At 37.6% G+C, this 22495-nt stretch overlaps 1 protein-coding gene across 3 annotated transcripts in view; it reads left to right on the top strand.

Moving 5' to 3' along the window:
* LOC125247835 (cytosolic carboxypeptidase 4) overlaps positions 1-15461 on the top strand; it is a 241369-nt gene extending 225908 nt beyond the window's left edge. For all 3 annotated transcript variants that reach the window (XM_048159342.1, XM_048159343.1, XM_048159344.1), the window contains one exon: positions 14039-15461. In XM_048159342.1, coding sequence (XP_048015299.1) covers positions 14039-14312 — 274 coding nt within the window. In that variant the 3' untranslated portion in view covers positions 14313-15461. The remainder of the gene's footprint in view (positions 1-14038) is intronic.
* The last annotated feature ends 7034 nt before the right edge of the window (positions 15462-22495 follow it).

Here is a 22495-nt window from a genome sequence, read left to right as displayed (position 1 = left end):
CGTTCCTTTCACACTCGCTCGTAGATACTACCATGTGTAGTTCGGCTCCGAAGCGAAAAGCTGAAGATGCAACGCACCTGCTGCTCATTATATACCCGCGCTGCGAGGCGAGCAGCTGATGCATATGATTGCATGCCAATGTGCATTGGCTCGTTTAGTTACACTCGAAGTAGATTGGCCTCTCTAGCGAGATTCCTATTCGTCGGTCATCCGACGTACGTCGAAGTGACCGACTGAATGGGAACCACAGACCAGTCAGAGTGCCCATGCTGATCCCTGTCCACTGCTGAAAGCGTGAGCATCAAAACTGGACCACAGAGCAATGGAAGAAGGTGACCTGGTCTGATGAATCATGTTTTCTTTTACATCATGTGGATGGCTGGGTGTGTGTGCGTCGCTTACCTGGGGAACACATGGCACCAGGATGCACTATGGGAAAACGGCAAGCTGACTGAGGCAGTGTGATGCTTTGGGCAATGTTCTGCTGGGAAACCTTGGGTCCTACCATCCATGTGGGTGTTACTTTGACACATACCTCCTACCTAAGCATTGTTGCTGACCATGTACAGCCTTTCATGGAAACGTTATTCCCTGGTGGCTGTGGCCTCTTTCAGCAGGATAATGCACCCTGCCACAAAGCAAAAATGGTTCAGGAATGGTTTGAGGAGCGCAACAACGACTTTGAGGTGTTGACTTGGTCTCCAAATTCCCCAGATCTCAATTCGATTGAGCATCTGTGGGATGTGCTGAACAAACAAGTCCGATCCATGGAGGCCCCACCTCGCAACTTACAGGACTTAAAGGATCTGCTGCTAACATCTTGGTGCAGATACCACAGCACACCTTCAGGGCTCTAGTGGAGACCATACCTCGATGGGTCAGGGCTACATAATTAAATCTTAAAATAATGAATTTATTTAAACTGATTACATTTTTATTAGTATATTATTATTATATATAGTTTATTATGTCATTACTTTTGCTAGTTAGTTTGCAGGTTTAAATCTCGTAAGTCACAGTGTCATAATTCTGTAAAGAGCATGGTATTTCAAGAAAGGTAAGTACAATTTAAGTACTATTATCTGACTTATCCGTACTTACTGCCACCAAGTAGTTCATGGATGTGAAACTGTAATCCATTGTAAGTAGTTTTATTTATATATATATAAATATTCTGGAGCAGGGCTTTACCAGGGGACTTGAGAAGCAATTACATGCCATGTGGTTGTGTCCACCTCTCTCCAGATATACTTAATTCATTTTTAAGTGTAGTTAAATCATGGTTCTGCATTCTAAAGAGCTAAAATATCAGTAATGTCATTAAAACAAAGCATTTTGCTGCCTCCTCATGCTTATGAACTTGGTTAAAGTAGAAGGATGACTTTGAAGTTTAACTTAGTGACCAAAATTGTATCTGTCCTCATCACAATGCACATTAACTTAACTTAAAGTTAATTCATCTTAAAGTTCAGCAGTTTGGACTAAAATAAATCTTTTTGTTTAGGGAGGGTTGTATAACACCGTGTCCTAACCAGACACGATGCGATGCCACGACAAGCGATAAACGTGACGATTCTTTTTTAGAAATGGTTTCTATTTCTCTGTGACATCGTGGCTGGAACAACATCCCAAAAATATGGCAATGATAATATCAGGTACTGTTTATGTACTTTATTTAATGTTAAAAGCGTCTATGTGAGTTTGAATATCATTCTGTATTCCCAGCTTTTGAGCGAAATAAATAAATGGGCACAAGAACATTCAAACTGTCAACTCAATGCAAACAAACAGGTGTATTCTATGACAAAGATTGGTTCAGTCACTCCATATGTACTTTAAATAATGTTTAAATGGTGTAACATTTATGAATTTTACTATGTACTTACCCAGTTCATTGTGTCTGCTGTGCTCTTGCTGAGGGAGCCCGCCCACACTCTCTTCTGATTGGCTGTGGTTTTTGATTGATTTTATCGCTTCTCATTGTCGCGTCACGTCTAGTGTGGACAGTCATATTGCTCATCACTGTAATCTTATCGCATCTGGTTAGGACACGTTGTAAGTCATTATTAAGATTTAATGTTACTCAACAAATCGATACTTTTTTTTTTTAATAATTAATTACTAAATATTTGGTCAGTCTAATCTTAAGGCCTTAGCGATGTTAAATCGTGAAGATCTTGAGTTTTCGTTCAACGGCGTGTTTGTGGCGGCCTGAAATGGTATGCTTTACACTCCCATAAACACATTTTAATATGCCATGAAGTTCCAAACATGCTAGAAACACGTTAAATCATGCAACACTTGGCTAAGTGCTAAAGCATGCGATTAATGCAACGAAACAGGAAGTTGTTGAAACACAATGTCCAATCTGCCCCAAACTTCACATGCATGATAATAGTTCTGACCTGAAGACATCTACATGGCAATATTCAGTTGTAGTCAAAGCGTCACCTGCTGGCAACAGGAAGTGTGGTGCATCAAAATTACTTTTTTTCTCCTATATTTACAGGCTTAAATGCATGTTGCCCACTATTCACTGTTTTCCTAAGGCTACCGGGTGGTGTTGGCCCTGGGTGCAAGGGCCCTTTCAATGCTGCTTGAAGTATTAATTACAATTTACATTTACATAATAAGAGTTAACTATATATTTAAATTTCCATTTATATATTAAGACTTTTAACCCTTAAATGCATGACTGTTTCGCCAATCATTCTTATATATTCGAGTCTTTATTGACCCGGATCTATATCTAACATGGAAGGATCTCTGCCTGTCGCGATAATATAAAACTCCTCTGATATTAGAGTAACAATTACAGAAGAATAAAATAAATTGTATTTTGTTACCTTTTGGAGCTTGAAATGGCTCGGTTTGACCATCACCGCTGTCCTCGTCAGAGCTCATTTCCCAGTAAATTCAGCAAATAATGGGCTAGTTTTATGTTTGAGGTCACGAATATGAACCCATTCGCGATCTCAAACGTATTCTCAAAACTATATAATTTTCAACATCTTCAAAATCAATATTTCGATCGCTAACAGCTTCACCAGATCAATCCAGTAACAGTTACAGTAATATATGATTGCGTTCAGTACTCGCTCTGCAGTAAATCGCTGAGCCATTTCATGTTTTTCTTATTATTTTGTTTTCTGTCTGAATGAGTCGTCACTTCAGCATTGTGTATCAGACATTGCCACCTTGTGGAATAAAGGTGAATTGCACTTATTCCGTCATCTAAGATTCAATTATTGTTGTGCAGAAAAAATATACGTACACTCATACACACCTCGGGTTGTTTGCGACCCTATACAATTTTTACAAAAAATGAATACAAAAATAGGCATTCTTTTATAATTTTATTTCTTGTTATATTCTTTATAATGAATGGATTGAGGAATACCAAGAAGGTTGATGTCTAACTTTAAAAAATGAACGAGGAGGAGGGTAGTGAATGACGTCCCGGGTCACTAAAGACCCGAGGTATGCATTTAAGGGTTAACTTAATATTTGGATTTATAAATAAATATTTGGTAATGCTTTACAATAAGGTCTCATTTATTAACATTAGTTAATGCATTAACTAACACAAACTAACAATGAACAGTATATTTTTACAGCATTTAATAACCTTTGTTAATGTTAATAAAAATGTTCATGTTAGTTCACAGCGCATTAAGTAGTGTTAACAGATACAATTATTATAGTTATTATTTGTAAATGCAGAGATTTTGATTAAATAAGATTAATAAATGCTGTAAAAGTGTTGTTCATTGTTAGTTAATGTTAACAAATGAAACCTTATTGTAAAGTGTTACCAAATATTCAAATATATTTTGTTTTATTGTAGCATTTCCCTGTGAGCATAGTATTAATAAAGTTTTGATGGTGGCATCAAAGTTTGGTTGGAGTACACAGAAATTGAAGTTGCTGAAACTGAAATTGGTCAAATCAACTTTATGGCACAATCCGCTGTGCATGAATATAGTGATTTGAATGCATCTTGAGCTTGTGTCAGAACAGCAGTGTTGTGAATGAATGAGACGTCCAGTTTGTTTCATTGCTCTTGCTTTTTTATTTGAATAGAGCAAAAGTGTCAAAAATGTCTTCTCCAGCCCCAACTGAAGCTGTTTTTTTTTCCCTCACTGCAAAATTAGGCTTTTAAAATTCAAGCTGCTAAGACCCTTTATCAAACAAGCGAGGGGAGAATTCTAATGACCCATGGATTGTTCTTGGTCAGGAGCCGATGCTGGGAGCAGATTGGCCCTGTCTCTATCTTGCATTGTGCTTTGATTGTTGATTCTGATTGCTCCGGAATTTGTCGATGGGATGACATAGATAATCCGATAGAAATTGCATATAATTACAAAAACTAACAAAGGTTTCTCTGCTATTGTACATACACAATAAACAAGCCACAGGAGACTAAATGAGGAAATGACTTATGTAAATAAAATATTTGTGGTTGAATTACATAAAAAATCTCATTTTAGGACTGACAATGAATCTATAACCATTATGAAAATGTCGCTCTTACAAGTTAAAAAAAAACTTCTTCAGTTATTAAAGAACCCTTTTGGTAAAAATCAAGTTTTTAATGTTGTTTATATGTCTATGAGGTGTTTTTAATATGCTTTAAGACAAACCATGTGCAAATTCATATGTCAACACCATTGCTTAGTATATTCTCCTTGCAGTGAAAAAAAAGAGACTCAAACCTGCAGTTTGAAATCACTGGTGTTTCTGACGTCACAAACTACCTTGTAGCCAATCATGTCAACCGGCGGGCTTTAGCATATCATTAACAGCGAACTAGCAGGGAAGTCTTAAGAGAAGCCAGGTTATCCCAGATTTTTCTGTTGATATGAAAAATCGTGTAGATTTAGCAATATGGCAGGTGCATGATCTATATTACGATGTTATGATGAACTATATGCCTTTTTCCACTGACGTTCTGAGTTGTTCAAAGCATTTGTAAGGATACTGATTGTTAAAAGGCAGCTATCTGACTCTGACATGGCGAATGGGAACATGGTTTGTGTAACATTAGCAACACATTATTAGCTGTTTGATAACATAGTCAAGCAAAAGGCTAATTATATTAATTACCGTTATGTGTCTGATGTTGTAAAGAACGATACCATTGTGCAGCGTTTACCTCAGTAAGTTGACCAAGTGGATCTCTGAGCTGGCGTGAGCGAGTGGAGGTGGCACTAATTTGCATATTAATTTATCTGTGTATATTAAATGAGACAAGGGTATAGAGTTATATATAAGGCACAGGAAAAAATGTTTAAATATGTCATTTTGGTGATCAAAGATGAATTTATGGGGTAAAATTATTGACTACAGGGAGACTTGAAAAAAAAATATATAAAATGACCTAGAAATTAACTCATTTAATTCAGCAAAGATGCTTAAAATTGATCAGAAGTGACAGTAAAGACATTCATAAGATAGCAAAAGATTTCTATTTAAAATCAATCAAAGGATTGTGGAGGAAAAAAGTATTATGATTTCCACAAAAATATTAAGCAGCACAACTCTTTTCAGTTGTACTTACGATAAAATAAGCACAGCCCTGGTCTGACTTCTTTCAAAAACATAAAAAAAAATCTTACCAATCTTTTTCAATGTTAAAGGGTTAGTTCACCCAAAAATGAAAATAATGTCATTTATTACTCACCCTCGTGTCGTTCTACACCCGTAAGACCTTCGTTCATCTTCAGAACACAAATTAAGATGTTGTTGATGAAATCTGATGGCTCATTGAGGCCTCTATTGAGAGCAAAGCCATTCAAGCTCACAAGGTCCATCAAAGTACGAAAAACATATTTGAAACAGTTCATGTGAGTTCAGTGGTTCTATCTTAATATTATAAAGCGCCAAAAAAACAAAATAACAACTTTTCAACAATATCTATATGGGCCGATTTCAAAACACTGCTTCAGAGCTTTACGAATGGAATCAGTGAATCAGAGCGCCAAAGTCACTAATTCTAAAATCACTAATTTGAAACAAAGCTCAGAAGCTTCATGAAGTAGTGTTTTGAAATCGGCCCATATAGATATTGTTGAAAAGTCATTATGTTTTTTTTTTTGGTGCACAAAATTCTTGTCGCTTTATAATATTAAAGGTGCCCTAGAATTAAAAATTGAATTTACCTTGGCATAGTTGAATAACAAGAGTTCAGTACATGGAAATGATATACAGTGAGTCTCAAACTCCATTGTTTCCTCCTTCTTATGTAAATCTCATTTGTTTAAAAGACCTCCAAAGAACAGGCGAATCTCAACATAACACCGACTGTTACTTAACAGTTGGGATCATTAATATGTACACCCCCAATATTTGCATATGCCAGCCCATGTTCAAGGCATTAGACAAGGGCAGCCAGTATTAACGTCTGGATCTGTGCACAGCTGAATCATCAGACTAGGTAAGCAAGCAAGAACAATAGCGAAAAATGGCAGATGGAGCAATAATAACTGACATGATTCATGATAACATGATATTTTTAGTGATATTTGTAAATTCTTTCTAAATGTTTTGTTAGCATGTTGCTAATGTACTGTTAAATGTGGTTAAAGTTACCATCGTTTATTACTGTATTCACAGAGACAAGAGCCATCGCTATTTTCATTTTTAAACACTTGCAGTCTGTATAATGCATAAACAACTTCATTCTTTATAAATCTCTCCAACAGTGTAGCATTAGCCATTAGCCACGGATCACACTCTCAAATTCCTTTAGAATCAAATGTAAACATCCAAATAAATACAATACTCACATAATCCGACACATTCATGCAGTATGCATGATGAACACTTTGTAAAGATCCATTTTGAGGGTTATATTAGCTGTGTAAACTTTGTTTATGCACTGTTTAAGGCAAGCGCGAGCTCCGTGGGCGGGGCAGCGTGAGCATTTAAAGGGGCCGCAACCTGAATCGGCGCATTTCTAAATAGGCAATTAAAAAAATGAATTCAAAAAAATCTATGGGGTATTTTGAGCTGAAACTTTACAGACACATTCAGGGGACACCTTAGACTTATATTACATCTTGTAAAAAAAATGTTCGATGGCACCTTTAAGATAGAACCACTGAACTCACATGAACTGTTTCAAATATGTTTTTAGTACCTTTATGGATCTTGAGAGTTTGAATGGCTTTGCTCTCAATAGAGGCCTCAATGAGTCATCGAATTTCATCAGCAATATCTTAATTTGTGTTCTGAAGATGAACGAAGGTCTTACGGCTGTGGAATGACATGAGGGTGAGTAATAAATTACATTATTTTTGGGTGAACTAACTCTTTAATGTATGCATTTGATTGATTTATTGATTGATTGATTGATTGATTGATTGATTGATTGATTGATTGATTGATTGATTGATTGAGAAAAATCACATCACCTTTAAAAACATTTGTCCCTAAAATTATTTCGTCTGTTTGTGTTTATGTATGTGTTAAATATTCACAGAAGAAAATGGAAATATGCTTTCCTAATTATGTCTAAGCCACAGTTTGTTGTCTATTGATTACCCCTGACAAGATTTGAGAATACCTTTGAATTATAAACACAAAACATGCTGAAAACAGCCAAAATGCCAAAGCATACTTGTAACTCGGAGAGGTTGTTCGAGGTAATGATATTTTTATTTTTTTATTTTTTGCAGTTTATAGTCTACAATATAAACAAATTGTTAGAAAATCTTGTTTGTTTGAAATCATCTTCCAGGCAGACATATAGAGCCTGTCAGAATAATAATGCAATCAAATGTCTGCATTCACAATGTGTATGTAGATTGCAGGGTCAGTTTCTGTGTACTATTGATTCTTTTGTGTACCACAAGAGGGGAAAAAAGTGTCTTTGCCACATTTCTGTATTCACATTCATCGAGATGTGGCACAGGCCTTGTAAATATTTGCATAATACTTGAATGCATGATATATTTACTTAGCAACTATCCAAAGTGCAATTCAGACTCTTTCTGCTAGCGTGCTGGCGAGATGACAAATAGAGAACGCGTTAGTGTTTCAGAAGTACGTGTACCAATTTAGCCGAGCCAACAGAGACTGCTGTAGATCATTAAACCAAAATAGTGGATTTGTCGAGCTGCTTCCCGTGTCTAAAAGATGGCTCTGAGCATTTGGAGTCGATAATAGCGCAAATCAGATATTTAAGGCTCTGAACCATCAAACCTATAGCAAAACAAGACTGAAGTTATTTCTGCTGGGTAAACACACACTGGAGGAGGTGGAAGGAAACTAGGGCAGAAAACAAGCGTTTGAAAAGTCAAACGGTGAAAACGTTTTTTTTTTTTTTTTTTTTTCCCCAACAAGTGAATTTTAAAACGTTGTAATCATATATTTTTGTTGTTGTTAGTTGTATTTTGAGAGATTAAATCGTTCCAGAGGTATTTCGCTCATCAACCATCAGCCATGTTGAATATATGGAGTCATATATAAAAAGCATAATGACATAAATAGGACATTCATAAAGAATTATGGGTAGGGTCAAAGGTCATTACCTATTGCGGTCATTACCTTAGACTTTTGCATACAAATACGTATATGCATTATAGTATATATTATTTGCACATTTTATATAATTTAATATACTGTAATATAATAAAGACATTATCCTCTTTGAATATGAAATGACTACTGATGCTCCACCACGATGCTGACTACTGAATGTGTGTTGATATGTAAATGTGGACAGACATACATAATGAAATGATATTTGTGACATCATAATTTCTGAATTTCTGAATGTCTCATTTTTTTCAGCTTAATTTACATAATTGCTCTGGGTGAATTTACATTCATGCATTTGGCAGACGCTTTTATCCAAAGCTACATATTTAATCAGATCTTGCTTTCCCTGGAAATTGAACCCATTGCTAGCACCATACTCTACTGTTTGAGATACAGGAAGTACTTGTTTTAAAGCTTTGTATTGTTATTGTTAGATTATAGCTACAATATATCAGATATTTTATTTCTAAAGAGCAACGTTTTGTTTCTTCCTCTGCTTTTAGGATGGTGAAATCAAGGAGTCTTTATCTGGCTGTTTAGCACAGACCAGTTAGCCCCTGCTGGTTGACAGTGGAAGCGCATGTAAAAGCAAGTGCTCTCTGCTGAATGGTCAAGCGCAAACCCTGCAACTGTCCGTTTATTTATCCCCCAGAGTCCCTGTGTTCAGTCTCCAGCCAGAGCAGCATAATCCTCCTTATAGTCATTGATTGTCTTCCATCCGTACAGTGAATTGCAAATGATCTTGGATTAATTGAAATGGCAAGTGATTGTTTTCTGGAAACCTGGAGCAAATTAGTCACACAAGACACTCAACTTCCCCTAAAACACCATTGACTTTAGGGAATTGAATTATAGATTTTATTCTTTCTTTTTCCATTTTGTGCTTTCTTTTTCCATAGAGGAGACCGGGCCAGATGTTACATATTACAAATATTGTGTTCATAATCTTAAATTATAATGCAGTAACTTGTTTTTCCTCTGAAACAACTTTTGTTTTCCTTTGACGTCATTTAGGCCTGTTGGATAATGTTAACCAATAGTCAAATAGCTATTTTGGCCCTTTTTTGTTTCCATTCTGGCATGTGCACCTACTTTTCAACATCCAGTAATTTCTCGATTGATAAAGTCCCACTCTACATTTATTTTTCTTGTTGAATATGGTTTAATTCTGAAATATGTTACATTACAGAAGTAAAATGGATTGTAAATGAAATCAAGGAGTCTTTATCTGGCTGTTACCCTACAGAGTGCCCGCCACTGGGGCATGTTGTCACAGAAGTTTAGTGGCATTAAACAGTACTTTAACTAAAACTATTAAAGCTGAAATAAATATAAATATTATATGAAATACTTAAACTTAAAGGATTAGTTCACTTTCAAATGAAAATTAGCCCAAGCTCACCCTCAAGCCATCCTAGGTGTAAATGACTTTCTTCTTTCTGATGAAAATAATCGAAGAAATACTAATAAAAATCCTGACGCATCAGAGCTTTATAATGGCAGTGAAAGGGACCCACAAGTATAAGCTGAAGAAAAAGCTTCCATCCACATCCAGCCATCATAAACTTGTACTCCACACGGCTCCAAGGGGTTAATAAAGGCCTTCTGAAGCGAAGCGATGCGTTTGTATAATAAAATATTCATATTTAAACAAGTTATGAAGTCAAATATCTAGCTTCCGTATTCAAATTACGCAAAAACAGAACTGGCGCAGTGTTAGTTCTGTAAGTTAAATAGGGAAGGTGTAGGACATACAGCGTAAGCTTTTTGAAGAATACAGAAGGTGGTCTGGTGGAAGCACTTGCAAGGCGAGCATTTGTGTTTATAAAGCATGTACTTTTTAATTTTTTTAGAAAATGACAGATCGTTTTGCTAGATAAGATCCATATTCCTCGTCTGGTATCGTTTAAAGCCATTTGAAGCTGCAATGAAACTGTAATTTTGACCTTCAACCGCTTGGGGTCCGTTGAAGTCCACTATAAACTTCAACGGAACCCAACGGAATAAACCTGGAATGTTTTCATCAACCTTAATTTCTTTTCGACTGAAGAAAGAAAGACATAAACATCTTGGATGACATGAGGATGAGTAAATTATTAGGAAATTTTAATTTGAAAGTGAACTAATCCTTTAACCCTTAAATGCATACCTCGGGTCTTTAGTGACCCGGGACGTCATTCACTACCCTCCTCCTCGTTCATTTTTTAAAGTTAGACATCAACCTTCTTAGACATCAACCTCAATCAAGTCATTATAAAGAATATAACAAGAAAAAAATCCTAAAATTGTAAAAGAATGCCTATTTTTGTATTCATTTTTTGTAAAAATTGTATAGGGTCGCTAATGACCCGAGGTGTGTATGAGTGTACGTATATTTTTTCTGCACCACAATAATTGAATCTTAGATGACGGAATAAGTGCAATTCACCTTTATTCAACAAGGTGGCAATGTCTGATACACAATGCTGAAGTGACGACTCATTCATTGTTAATAAAGTCCTTCTGAAGCCAAGCGATGCCTTTGTGTAAATAAAATATCCATATGTAACAAGTTATGAAGTAAAATATCTAGCTTCCACCAGACCGCCTTCCATATTCAACTTACGAAAAAAACAGAGCTGGCGTTGTGTCAGTTAAGATTTTTCCGTAAGTTGAATAGGGAAGGCGTAGGACGTAGCATAAGCTTTTTGCACTGTGAGAGTTTTATGCTTTCTTTGTAAGTTGAATACGGAATCCCCCCCCCCCCCCCCCATAGAGACACATATGGAGAAAAAAAGTGAGACAACTAGCTCCAGTCTCCCCTATATCTATCTCACGTTCTCTCTTATTCTGAGAATAAGACTGTTGTATACTGTCGTCATATGATCTTTCGAGATGTGCGGTGTTGTGTTTTTATGATTGAGTGCTGAAAAGCTGACCTGCTGACTGGCATAAAGATGCATGGACTCCCCGTGGCCAAGCGGCACCGAAATGAACACAGCTCTCGCTCTCAGTGGCCACTTAAAGTAATTGAAAGCAGACCTGCATAAGTACACTAAGTCTTTGCTTTCAGAGAAGTCAAGAATAGAGCTCATTAAGTCAGAAACCCACATCATTGTTGAACTGCTACAAACAGTAGTTTGAGGTGGTGTAGCTTACACAGAAAAAGATGCCCTGTTTCCTTAAAACGGAACGTTATGAGTTCATTCTGTTGTGACATCGAAAGGTTATTGACACGTCTCTGCGGTATTTCTACGGAAGTCGATAATGATTTTGTCCTTCCTGCTGTGTCATAACTCAATGAGTCTCCAGAGCTCATCTGACATAAAGGACAAAATTGCTTCCAATATGTTTAAAATTAAATAATAATATATCTTACCGAGCCCCTAAAGGGACATGGTGATTTTGTGCTCTCCTGAGAATCTTTGTATTCGCTCGCAATACCTTTGTGTTTTGTTCGTTTGCTCCCAAAGAATGCAAAAGTTTTACGAGCGAACACAAAGCAAACACAAACCATTTGCTAGAGAACACAAAAGCATTGATATAATTTTTTTTATCATTTTTATCATTGTTATGTTGAGATTCGCCTGTTCTTCGGAGGTCTTTTAAACAAATGAGATTTATATAAGAAGGAGGAAACAATGGAGTTTGAGACTCACTGTATGTCATTTCCATGTACTGAACTCTTGTTATTTAACTATGCCAAGATAAATTCAATTTTTCATTCGAGGGCACCTTTAAACTTCCTTTTTAAAGAACTGTCGAAATACTCAAAAGGCCGCATTAGACTCAGTCATGAGGTCTTTATATGCAAATCATCTCTCCTTACAAAAGACAGGTGCTCCGACCACAAAACTGACACTAATATCCTTGCTTGTTATGTGTCCCGCACTGAATTTGGACACCCAGTAACAGCCAGAAGAATAGACGAGTAACACGCACCTGTTGCCACACTGACAACCGCATAACAAATTGGTTCATTTTGCGAGTCAAGAGGACGTGATTTGTTTGTGAAAGGGACATGTCTCCTGTGTCTCATGAGACCGCTCCCACACACTCTGTCTTTCACCCAGAGCGTCATCTCATCTTTCCCATATAATGAAGAGGGAAAAATACAATGTTGTTCTTCACATTGTGGCACACCAGATGTTATTTTTTTCCCTTTAATTTCCACCCAGGGCAGAGAAAATGATAAACAGACTCACGCGTGCGCACACACATATACCGGTGGCGAGGACGGGCGAATCGGATTGCTCGTCACATCCACATTCTCCATGGATCCCTGTGGTTTTGATCTGATTAGTGTGACTGGGCTTTATGTTTACTGTCAATCAAAACGCTCTGCAAACTCAAGGTCACAGCGTCCTTCGCCAGATGCGGCAGCGGGGACAGAGCGATGCGTTTCCGTTCAAATTAATTTCGCTCTGTGGTGATGAAGTGATGATTTACAGTTTTTTCAAAACTACGGCCTTTTTCAAATGCCTTGCGGTTGTTTTTTAGTATTATGTACAGGGTTTGAAATTTACTTTTTCACTCACCAGCCAGTTTGACTACTAAATATTTAAATTATCAGCCATTCTGAACTTCTATTAGCTAATACAAAAAGTATCATAAATAAACCAGATTATCAAAGTCACAACTTAGATTTAAATATACTTATTATTAAATCTGATTCTAAATCAGTACATTGCTTTCAGCTTTATGACAGTCAATCAATTCTCTGTGACTTCTCTTATAATTGCCACCAGTTTACCTGCACGTAGCAATAAAGATGCTAGGGTACTTTTTGTCCAAAAGTCTTGGACGTGAGTTTTGAAAATATTTCTAAATAGGTCCATTTGAGGGTTATATTAGCTGTGTGAACTTTGTAAATCCACTGTATTATAGTCAAGAGCTCGGGGGGCAGGGAGCGCACGATTTAAAGGGGCCTTCGGCCTGAATCGGCGCATAGTTAATGATGCCCAATGGAACAATGTTATATTTTTTGTTGACTTGTGTGCTGACATTATCCCAAACTTTTCCAACAATGTTTAAATCCAGAGAAATCAGCAATTTTAACCAGGACACGGACCGTGTCATTGCGTCGCCTGTCGATGATGTCATATGCGCACTACCATCATTTTCCAGTTTTAATAATATCGATCTAGATTACTGCAAATTACCACCGTAACTTTAGAAAAACTTTAATACATCCACGAACATGATTTCTGCCCGAGTCTTTCGGATTCCTTTCCATCGGCTGTGGAGCTGAAGACGACAACTCCCATGATTCCACGCTCATTCACGGCGACCTCTAGTGGCAAAAAATTACATATTGTGCCTTTCATTTTTATTTTAGTGTATTTCAGTTAGTTGACAAGGCAACTTTTTTAATTGTAGTTAGTTTTTCATCAAGTATTTATATATTAATATTATTTCCGCTTTATTTTAAGTAATCAAAATAGTTTTAATAGTTTTAGTTAACGATAACAACACTTTAGTAGCCAACTTATTACCTTTGTGTTTATTTCGGCAGTTGTTTCGAGGACGACGAGCCGCCTTGCATGGAGGAGATCGAATATTCATCCTGCAGTGACCCGTTTGGTGCCAACGAACTGGACATGGAGGTGAACGGCAACACGTCCAGCGCGGAAGAGGATGAAGATGACGCGGAAGTCTGCCGGACCGGGAGGCGGCGTAACGACAGGAAGTCTCGCCTTGTTCCTCACTACCTGCAGCAGGACTCCCTGGAGACAATCAAGAATGGACAGTGTAACGGCATTGACATCAGTAACGGCTACTTGTGTTAGGCCTCTTTTCTTTGTCTTTTCTGGGTTTTTTGTTTTTTAGATTTTATATCAGCTTATCATAAGGATGAAACGGAAATATTTAGCATTCAGTCTTGAGTCTAAGAAATGAAATGAGACGTGCACACCTGCAAAACATTTGCTAGTACACCAAATGGAAGAGATTCCACCTGTGCTTCCTGATATAAACTATATGAATATGTATTTCTCACATAAAACAGCACTTGAAGAGTAATTCACTGTTGCATAATCATAATGGCGTGATGAACTCATTGGTGTTTTGGCGCTTTGGTGTTTGCGGTGAATCATTTGCAGGTGTTGTGGGTTTGTTTACGATTGCTCTTACTGTAAACTAGAAGCCGGTAGCTAGCTGACAAAAGTATAACTGGTCTTCTGCTGAAACTCATAAGTAAACATTTGATATTGTAAGATAGCACTGCATATAAAGTTGAAGTTTACTTTTATTAATGTTTATTTATTATCATAGATTTTGAAGATCAGTAATCATCTATGTTTTTATGGTTAGTTTCAAAGTGATACTTGCTAGTGTCCTTACAAGTGCCTACATACTTTGACAAGTTGTGAGGCTAATGTGCAGCATACAAATATAAATACGCACAAATACTCAAAATGTATAGACAGATAAAGAGATACTGTATCACTTTTTCTTTTTTAATATGTTTATGTATATACATGCATACATAGATATATAAGTAAAAAAGAAAACAATAAAACATTTCTGCAGTGACATTTTTATGACTGTTATTAGGTGAACAAAACTCATACTGTAAATCATTGGTGATAAGGGCAGAGCACTGAAACAATATAAAGAGACAGACACCAAATTAAATGTAAAATATAGTCAAGATAAGTGTTATATGTGGTCTTGGTCCTTTCTTTCTTGATTTTTGCACAATTTTCCCAAAAAGGATAGTAATACTAGAAATCTCTGACCTTGTTGGGACATTTTTTTTGGGTCTCCCCAGTTTATAAATCATATTTATGTACTCACACACTCTGCGCAGGAGTTAAAACAACAACCATAGTGAAGTTTCTACACACAGAAAACCCGAATGCATTGAATGTAACTTAGTAAACAGAAGGGTAAGTGCACTGTTTCTCTGAATAAAGGCAGTATGGCTAATGACTCTATTTTCATTCTCCCTGTGTCATTCGGGGCTCAATCTAGGGGTAGGTAATGACTTAGCTGTGACCTCCAGCAACCCGCAGCAAACGGCATGCTATCCTGTCCTGTAATCTCATTCCCATTTACAAAGAGATGGTCTAATTAGATCCTGGCAGGGGTGGGCTATACCTGAGTACGGAGAGGTGGGCAGGTCTTCATTGGTATGCTGCAGACGCTGGGTATGGCACACACCACTGCATTCCTTAATTGCGTCTCTCTCCAGCTCTGTCTGCCGCTCTACCCACCGCAGACGAAGCGCGAAGACGTTAGCGACCGAGGCATTACTTTCCCCTCCCCGCCGAATGACCCTCCAGGAGCTCTCAGGCCTGTGATAGTGATTACTACATTATCACATACGTTCAGCTAGCAGGTGGCTTTCTCTAAATAGCTATAGGGGGCTCCCATTTTACACAGCACTGCTCTGTAGTGCACAGGGACACAAGGAAGGACGGTATAATGTAGGAAGGTTGCCAAAAGAGTTTTCGAATGCTAATATTTATACACTCTTAGAAGAAATGGTTCTATATATAGAAACTTGAAGAGTTCTGCAAGGTATAAAATAAAAAGGTAATCGCGACTTTTTACCTCACAATTCTGAGTTTTTTCTCAGCATTACGAGTTTGTATCTCACAATTTGGATTTTATAACTCACAGTTGTGAGTTTATATGTCATAATTCTGAGAAATAAAGTCGTAATTGCGAGGAAAAAAGTCAGAATTGCAAATTTATATGTTTTGAATATAAAACAAGCTTCCAAAGTCAGGTGCTTCATTTAGTATATAAAACCTTTCAGGGGTTCCCATCATGGGATCATTTTTATCAATTTAGTTTTAATTTTTAATTTTAATTACATTTTTTTAATTAAACAGCTTGTAATCATATTTTGTCACTAGAAAAAAATGAAATAACCCGTTAAACATTAAAGTGTTATGACATATAATACCACAAGTACAATTATATTTCATACATTTATTTAAAGGTGCCCTAGAATCAAAAATTGAATTTACCTTGGCATAGTTGAATAACAAGAGTTCAGTACATGGAAATGACATACAGTGAGTCTCAAACACCATTGTTTCCTCCTTCTTGTGTAAATCTCATTTGTTTAAAAGACCTCCGAAAAACAGGCGAATCTCAACATAGCACCGACTGTTACGTAACAGTCGGGATCATTAATATGTACGCCCCCAATATTTGCATATGCCCAGCCCATGTTCAAGGCATTACACAAGGGCAGGCAGTATTAACGTCTGGATCCTGTGGTGTGTTCAAGTCCTCCTGGGAAGTTCGTATTTATGCATAAACACATCTTCATTCTTTATAAATCTCTCCAACAGTGTGTAATGTTAGCCCGTTAACCATGGAGCACTAGCAAACTCATTCAGAATCAAATGTAAACATCCAAATAAAAACTATACTCACATGATCCGACGCATACATGCAGTTTGCATGACAAACATCTTGTAAAGATCCATTTGAGGGTTATATTAGCTGTGTGAACTTTGTAAATGCACTGTATTATAGTCGAGAGCTCGGGGGGCAGGGAGTGCGTGATTTAAAGGGGCCGCAGCCTGAATCGGTGCATAGTTAATGATGCCCCAAAATTGGCAGTTAAAAAAATGTATTAAAAAAAATCTATGTGGTATTTTGAGCTGAAACCTCACAGACACATTCAGGGGACACCTTAGACTTATATTACATCTTGTGAAAACTGGTTCTAGGGCACCTTTACATTTTTTTCACAAATTCAAATTTTATAGATAGCTTTTCCACAAAAATATTGAAATGGTTTGTTAATTTCAAATCTCTGTATATACTATTATAGTATTTTTAGAATGTCTGTGCCAAGTTTAAAAAAAATTCTTACATGACGCATTTCAAAAATAGCATATAAATAAATGATGAAGGCTTGATAAGTTTCACTTTTTATCTATATAACAAAAATAAAATAAGTTAAAATGTTATTTTTAATTATTAACCTCTAGAAAATAAAAGAGTCCATAGTTGAAGAAACACTCTTTCATTTTGCTGTGCACTAGTGTGTCAGTAAAGGCAGGAACACACCAAGCCGACGCCGACGAACTAGTGGCGATGAAAGCTGACTGTGGGGTTGGCTCATGTCGGCAGCGTCTGGGTCCAAAGTTGCCCTGACACACCAAACTGACACTCGACAGCCGAAGGCCAAGTAGCACGTCCGTTCTGCGCCTGCATAAGATGAAATGCCTTTCCGTACCAGCAGGTGGCAGTAGCTGAACAGCCAATCAGAATGACTGACGCCGATTCAACGTGGAATCATCCGAAAAAAGCCAACGAGGACCAACTTCAGCCAACGGTGCGGAACACACTGAGAAAACTTAGTCGGCCAACGAACTAAAACTGCCCAACGGTCGACGGTAAGAAAACAGGCCAATGAAGATTGGCGAGTGAGATTTGCATGGCAAGCCAGTCCCCCGGACATACGGGTATATAAGCTTGCCTACAACTCACTCATTCAGCTTTTTGCTTTGGAGCTGAGCAGTTGTTTCACAGCGCTCTGCCAAACTACCTTCGCTGAGAAATATTGCTTCATCATTGGATATACGGCGCATTCAGCAGTTTGTTCCCTCTGCTATCCCCTGTTCTGGTTTTTTCTGCATTGCAGAGGACCACTTTGGTCAATGTACAGGGTGATCTAAGGATTGTAGTGGGAGCTCGTCCACCAGGCCATTCCCCACGAGCCTCCCACTCCTCACTGTGGAGTTTCCTGATGAGTCTGTGCGTCCTTCTCATGGTTGACCCAGCATCTCATTCGGAGCTCCCGTGGAGGACCAGATGTCTATCGCTGCATCGGAAGGTGGGCTTGAGTCCTCCGGGGATGAAGACTCAGAAGCACTGCTCCCTTCGGGAAGAGTAGCGCAGGTCGAGTCGGACCCAGAGTTGACAGCCATGCTTTCCCGAACCGCCGTGAGTTTCGGGCTTGAGTGGAACCCTCCACCCTGCCCTGAACACTCGCAGTTGGACGATTGGTTTCCTGGTTCCTTTCTTCCCGGAGGTGCATGAGGAGGTCACAAACCTTTTACTGCCAGAAGCCGCTTCACTGCCTCCTCCACCTTCACTACCCTCGATGGTAGGGCAGCCAACGGTTAAGCAGACATTCCTCAGGTGGAGCATGCAATTGCGGTTCATTTTTGACACAAAGTGCCGCCACCTTGCAGAAATGCCCATGCCTCCCATCCAAGACCTGTAAGTTCGGAGTGTTGCCTCCTCCTGGGCATTGGCGTGGTGCCTCTCTGGCAGACATCTGCAGAACTGGGTGACACATAACACCTTTGCGAGATTCTACAATCTCTGGGTTGAGCCGGTTTCTTCCCATGTGTTGGGTACAAACAGGTAATGTGTGGGTGGGAAGACTGGCTCGGTGTCTCAGTTGCAGGGCCCTCTAAGGGGGGGATAAGAGCGCTTTCTTACTCTCCATGTGAGTTTCCCACTTGGCAATCCCTGGATGGAGTTCCTCCAAGCATCCTTCGGCAGTCGGACGTGGCGGAGGTGTCCCAGTACTTGAGATGCATGCCGAGTCAGTCAGCCCCTGTACTAGGGTAATCTGTGTATTCTTCCACGGTACGGTTTCCCTGTTGCTAAACCCAAGTCTTTCCTTGGCAAGATTTTGCTCTGCTCCATCTCTGCATCGGTAATGGTTTCATCCCTGTCCTTTCTCGTTATCCAACCAGTCGTGGCTGATTTGAGTGAAATGGATAGGAACAGTAGCTATCAACCTTCCCCTTGGAAAGTTCTCTCCTTCCATCCCACCAGGTCTGTTCGACTTATATGGGGTTCTGGGAAGGGTCAGCCCCTGTGGCGCTTTTCATAGGGCAGGGGTAGGCAAGTTCAGTCCTAGAGAGCCGCTGTCCTGCAGAGTTTAGCTCCAACCTTAATCAAATACACCTGAACAAGCTAATCAAGCTCTTCGGGATTACTAAGGCTAAAGGCAGGTGAGGGTTTTTTTCAGGGTTGGAGCTAAAGTCTGCAGGACAGCGGCTCTCTAGGACTGGACTTGCCTACCCCTGCCATAGGGACTCTGTAACGTCAGTTCATTTCAGGGGTGGGGGGGCTGTTTTCTCATTGTTTCTTAAGCACCAAATCAGCATGATTTCTGAAGGTTCATGTGACACTGAAGCCTGGAAAAAACAGTTATTTTAAGTTGCAAGCAGAATTGGTAATGAACTTGTCTCCTGCATGAGCACCACGGCTGACAGGACATGTTTCTTAACACCAAATTGCAATTTTTGAATTTTAATATATGGAGTCATGTGTTGATTTTTTGTTGAATAAATAAAGATGCCAAAGTTTTTTTTTCAGTAATGCTTCATCTCAAATGCTATATTTGAACTGAAGAGGATTTTCTGAGCTCTGATAGCTACAGTATGTTATCTAAAGAGATCAAGGAAAGTTTGGTTCCTAATAATACGACTCCCTTTAAAAAATGTTCCAGGATTGAGAGGTCAGTGCAAACCAGATGCTGTCCTACCAAATATGCTGCTCTACATAAGTTTACTGTTTAAAGTTTGTCATTAAATATGAATGTTGCTCATGCATATGTTCAGTTCATTCTGATAAAATAAAAGTGTATATCAAGTCCTTCAGAAAAACAGGTGCTTTATTCGTTTAAAAAAAAAAAAACATGCATGTAAAACACATGCAATTTCAACAGGATCATTTCAAGAAGGATGCCGGTTCATCATTAATTTATACCTCTAACTCCTCAGGAGAAATTTAATACTATCCAAAATGGATAAAATATGATAGAATTGAAAAGCATCCGAGTGTTATGAATAAAACATTGCTTAGAAGCTCTGTTTATAATGAGCGTCATTCCCTTTTAACTTGATTAGATTTTGCTGGATGCTTTGTGTGGTGCATCTTCCTATCAAACTGAAACCTGTTTACATTGATCATTAACTCTGCTGTTTGTTTTTTCTTGTCAGTGGGCCATCTGGATATTATGTGTCATTTTTTGATTTATGGTCCTGCTGGTTGTAAAATAACTTTTCTAAAGCCATGTATCTCTTGTATCTTGATACGTTGGTATCTTTATACGTACGTGCATCTCCACCCCGTCTCCTCCCCAAAATATCCATATATGGACCTTAAAACGCCTAGTTTTACCATGCATTTTGTCATCTGCATATCATTTCCATATGAATAGTCCCATCCATCTGATACCATGTTCAACGATACAAGACATTACGAAAATATGACTATAAATGCCAGTTGTGATGTCACATTACATTACTTAAAATCATTTAGTATCCTTGTCTTGTATTAGAATAAAAAAAAATTGTATAAAATACTGTTCAGTGAACGTTTTCAGAGTTTTTATTTTAAATAAATCAAATTTATGCAATTTTGCATAAATATAAGGTATACATATATTTTAGGATGTTTATGTATGTTTAAATGAAACAGATAGGCCTTATTTTTGGATTGAAAATTCAGCGCGACAAAACATTTAAAAAAATAAAACGTGCATACCTTACCGTTTCCTTCAAATAAAATGATATTTTTTCATAATATTGGAAAGACCATGAAAGTGGTTATAATTTTCAATTTTCAGTGGTTATATAACTTTCCCCTAACATCACTCTAACATTATTTTAACGTTCTCCTAACGTTATTGTAACATTCCCCTAATGTTCCTCTAATGTTATTCTAGTGTTCTCCTAACATTATCTAACATTATTTTAACTTTCCTCTAACATTTGTGTTTAGCCAGGAAAGTTTTCTTAACGGAAATAGAACATAGAACATAATTTTTGGTTTGTAGAATGTTATTCTAATGTTCCCCTAACGTTCCTCTAATGTTATTCTAATGTTATTTTAACGTTCCTATAACTTTTTCTAACGTTATTTTAATGTTCCTCTAATGTTATTTTAACTTTTTTAATGATATTCTGTTATTTTAAGGTTCCCCTGACGTTATTGTAATGTTCCTCTAATGTTATTTTAACATTCCTCTAATGTTATTCTAACTTTCCCCTAATGTTATTTTAACGTGTCTATAACGTTCCTCTAATGTAATTTTAACGTTATTCTAACGTTCTTTAATGTTCCCCTAACGTTCCCCTATCCTTATAAATATTCTGGTTAGGAATTGATCGAGATGTGATTCTGAACTCATGTGTGTTTATAAGGCTACTCTAACAGTAGAACTTAGTCAAGCCAGGTCTGTTTTATTTGGAAAATGCTTTTCATAATAGGATACACATTGTTTTAAAGCAGATTTAATGTTTTAATGGTCTAAAAGTAATACCAAAAGTTTGAACACATGATTTTGAAAGCCTTCTGATCCTTCGTGTGAATGAGCTTTGGTTTGTTTACTTTTTTATTTATTTTTATATATATATATATATATATATATATATATATATATATATATATATATATTTCAGTAGTTTTTGATGACTTCACTTTTGTGGAAAATGATAATGGCGAAGGTATGTCCAAACTTTTGACTGGTAGACATTCGGAAACTAGAAAGCTTAGTTCCTACAGAGCAAACTTTCTCACCTTTAAAAATAAATAAATAAATAAAAAGCTCTTTTTTTAGAGAGTTATTCTTCCCTTTGTAATGCCCCTGTACACTTTGCTTTCAAGTCTGTTTTCGCCTCAGGCTTCACTGTCATAGCAGATAAGCGTCGTGAAAAAGAGTGTGACATTAAATTACCTGTGTTAAATTTGTCTGTAGTGGATAATTGACCAATTTCTCTGCTCTTGCGAAGGAGATTTAATGCACTACTTTCAGGGACACATGCACAACTTTGAAAATGTGTTGCACTACTAACCATTCATGTCAGGAAATCTAGCTGCTCTATTGACAAACCGAGGAAGGATGGCTGTGATTGACTTGTGCTGCATATATGGTCTCCACTCAATACAAGTTGCAAGACAACATTACAACTACACTCTTAAAAATAAATTTTCCAAAGGGGGTTTTCGCACCGATGCCTTAAAAGAACAATGTTTG

Source organism: Megalobrama amblycephala, linkage group LG15 (assembly GCF_018812025.1).
Source record: "Megalobrama amblycephala isolate DHTTF-2021 linkage group LG15, ASM1881202v1, whole genome shotgun sequence".
NCBI lineage: Eukaryota > Metazoa > Chordata > Actinopteri > Cypriniformes > Xenocyprididae > Megalobrama > Megalobrama amblycephala.
This window is presented reverse-complemented; position numbering and strand designations above follow the sequence as displayed.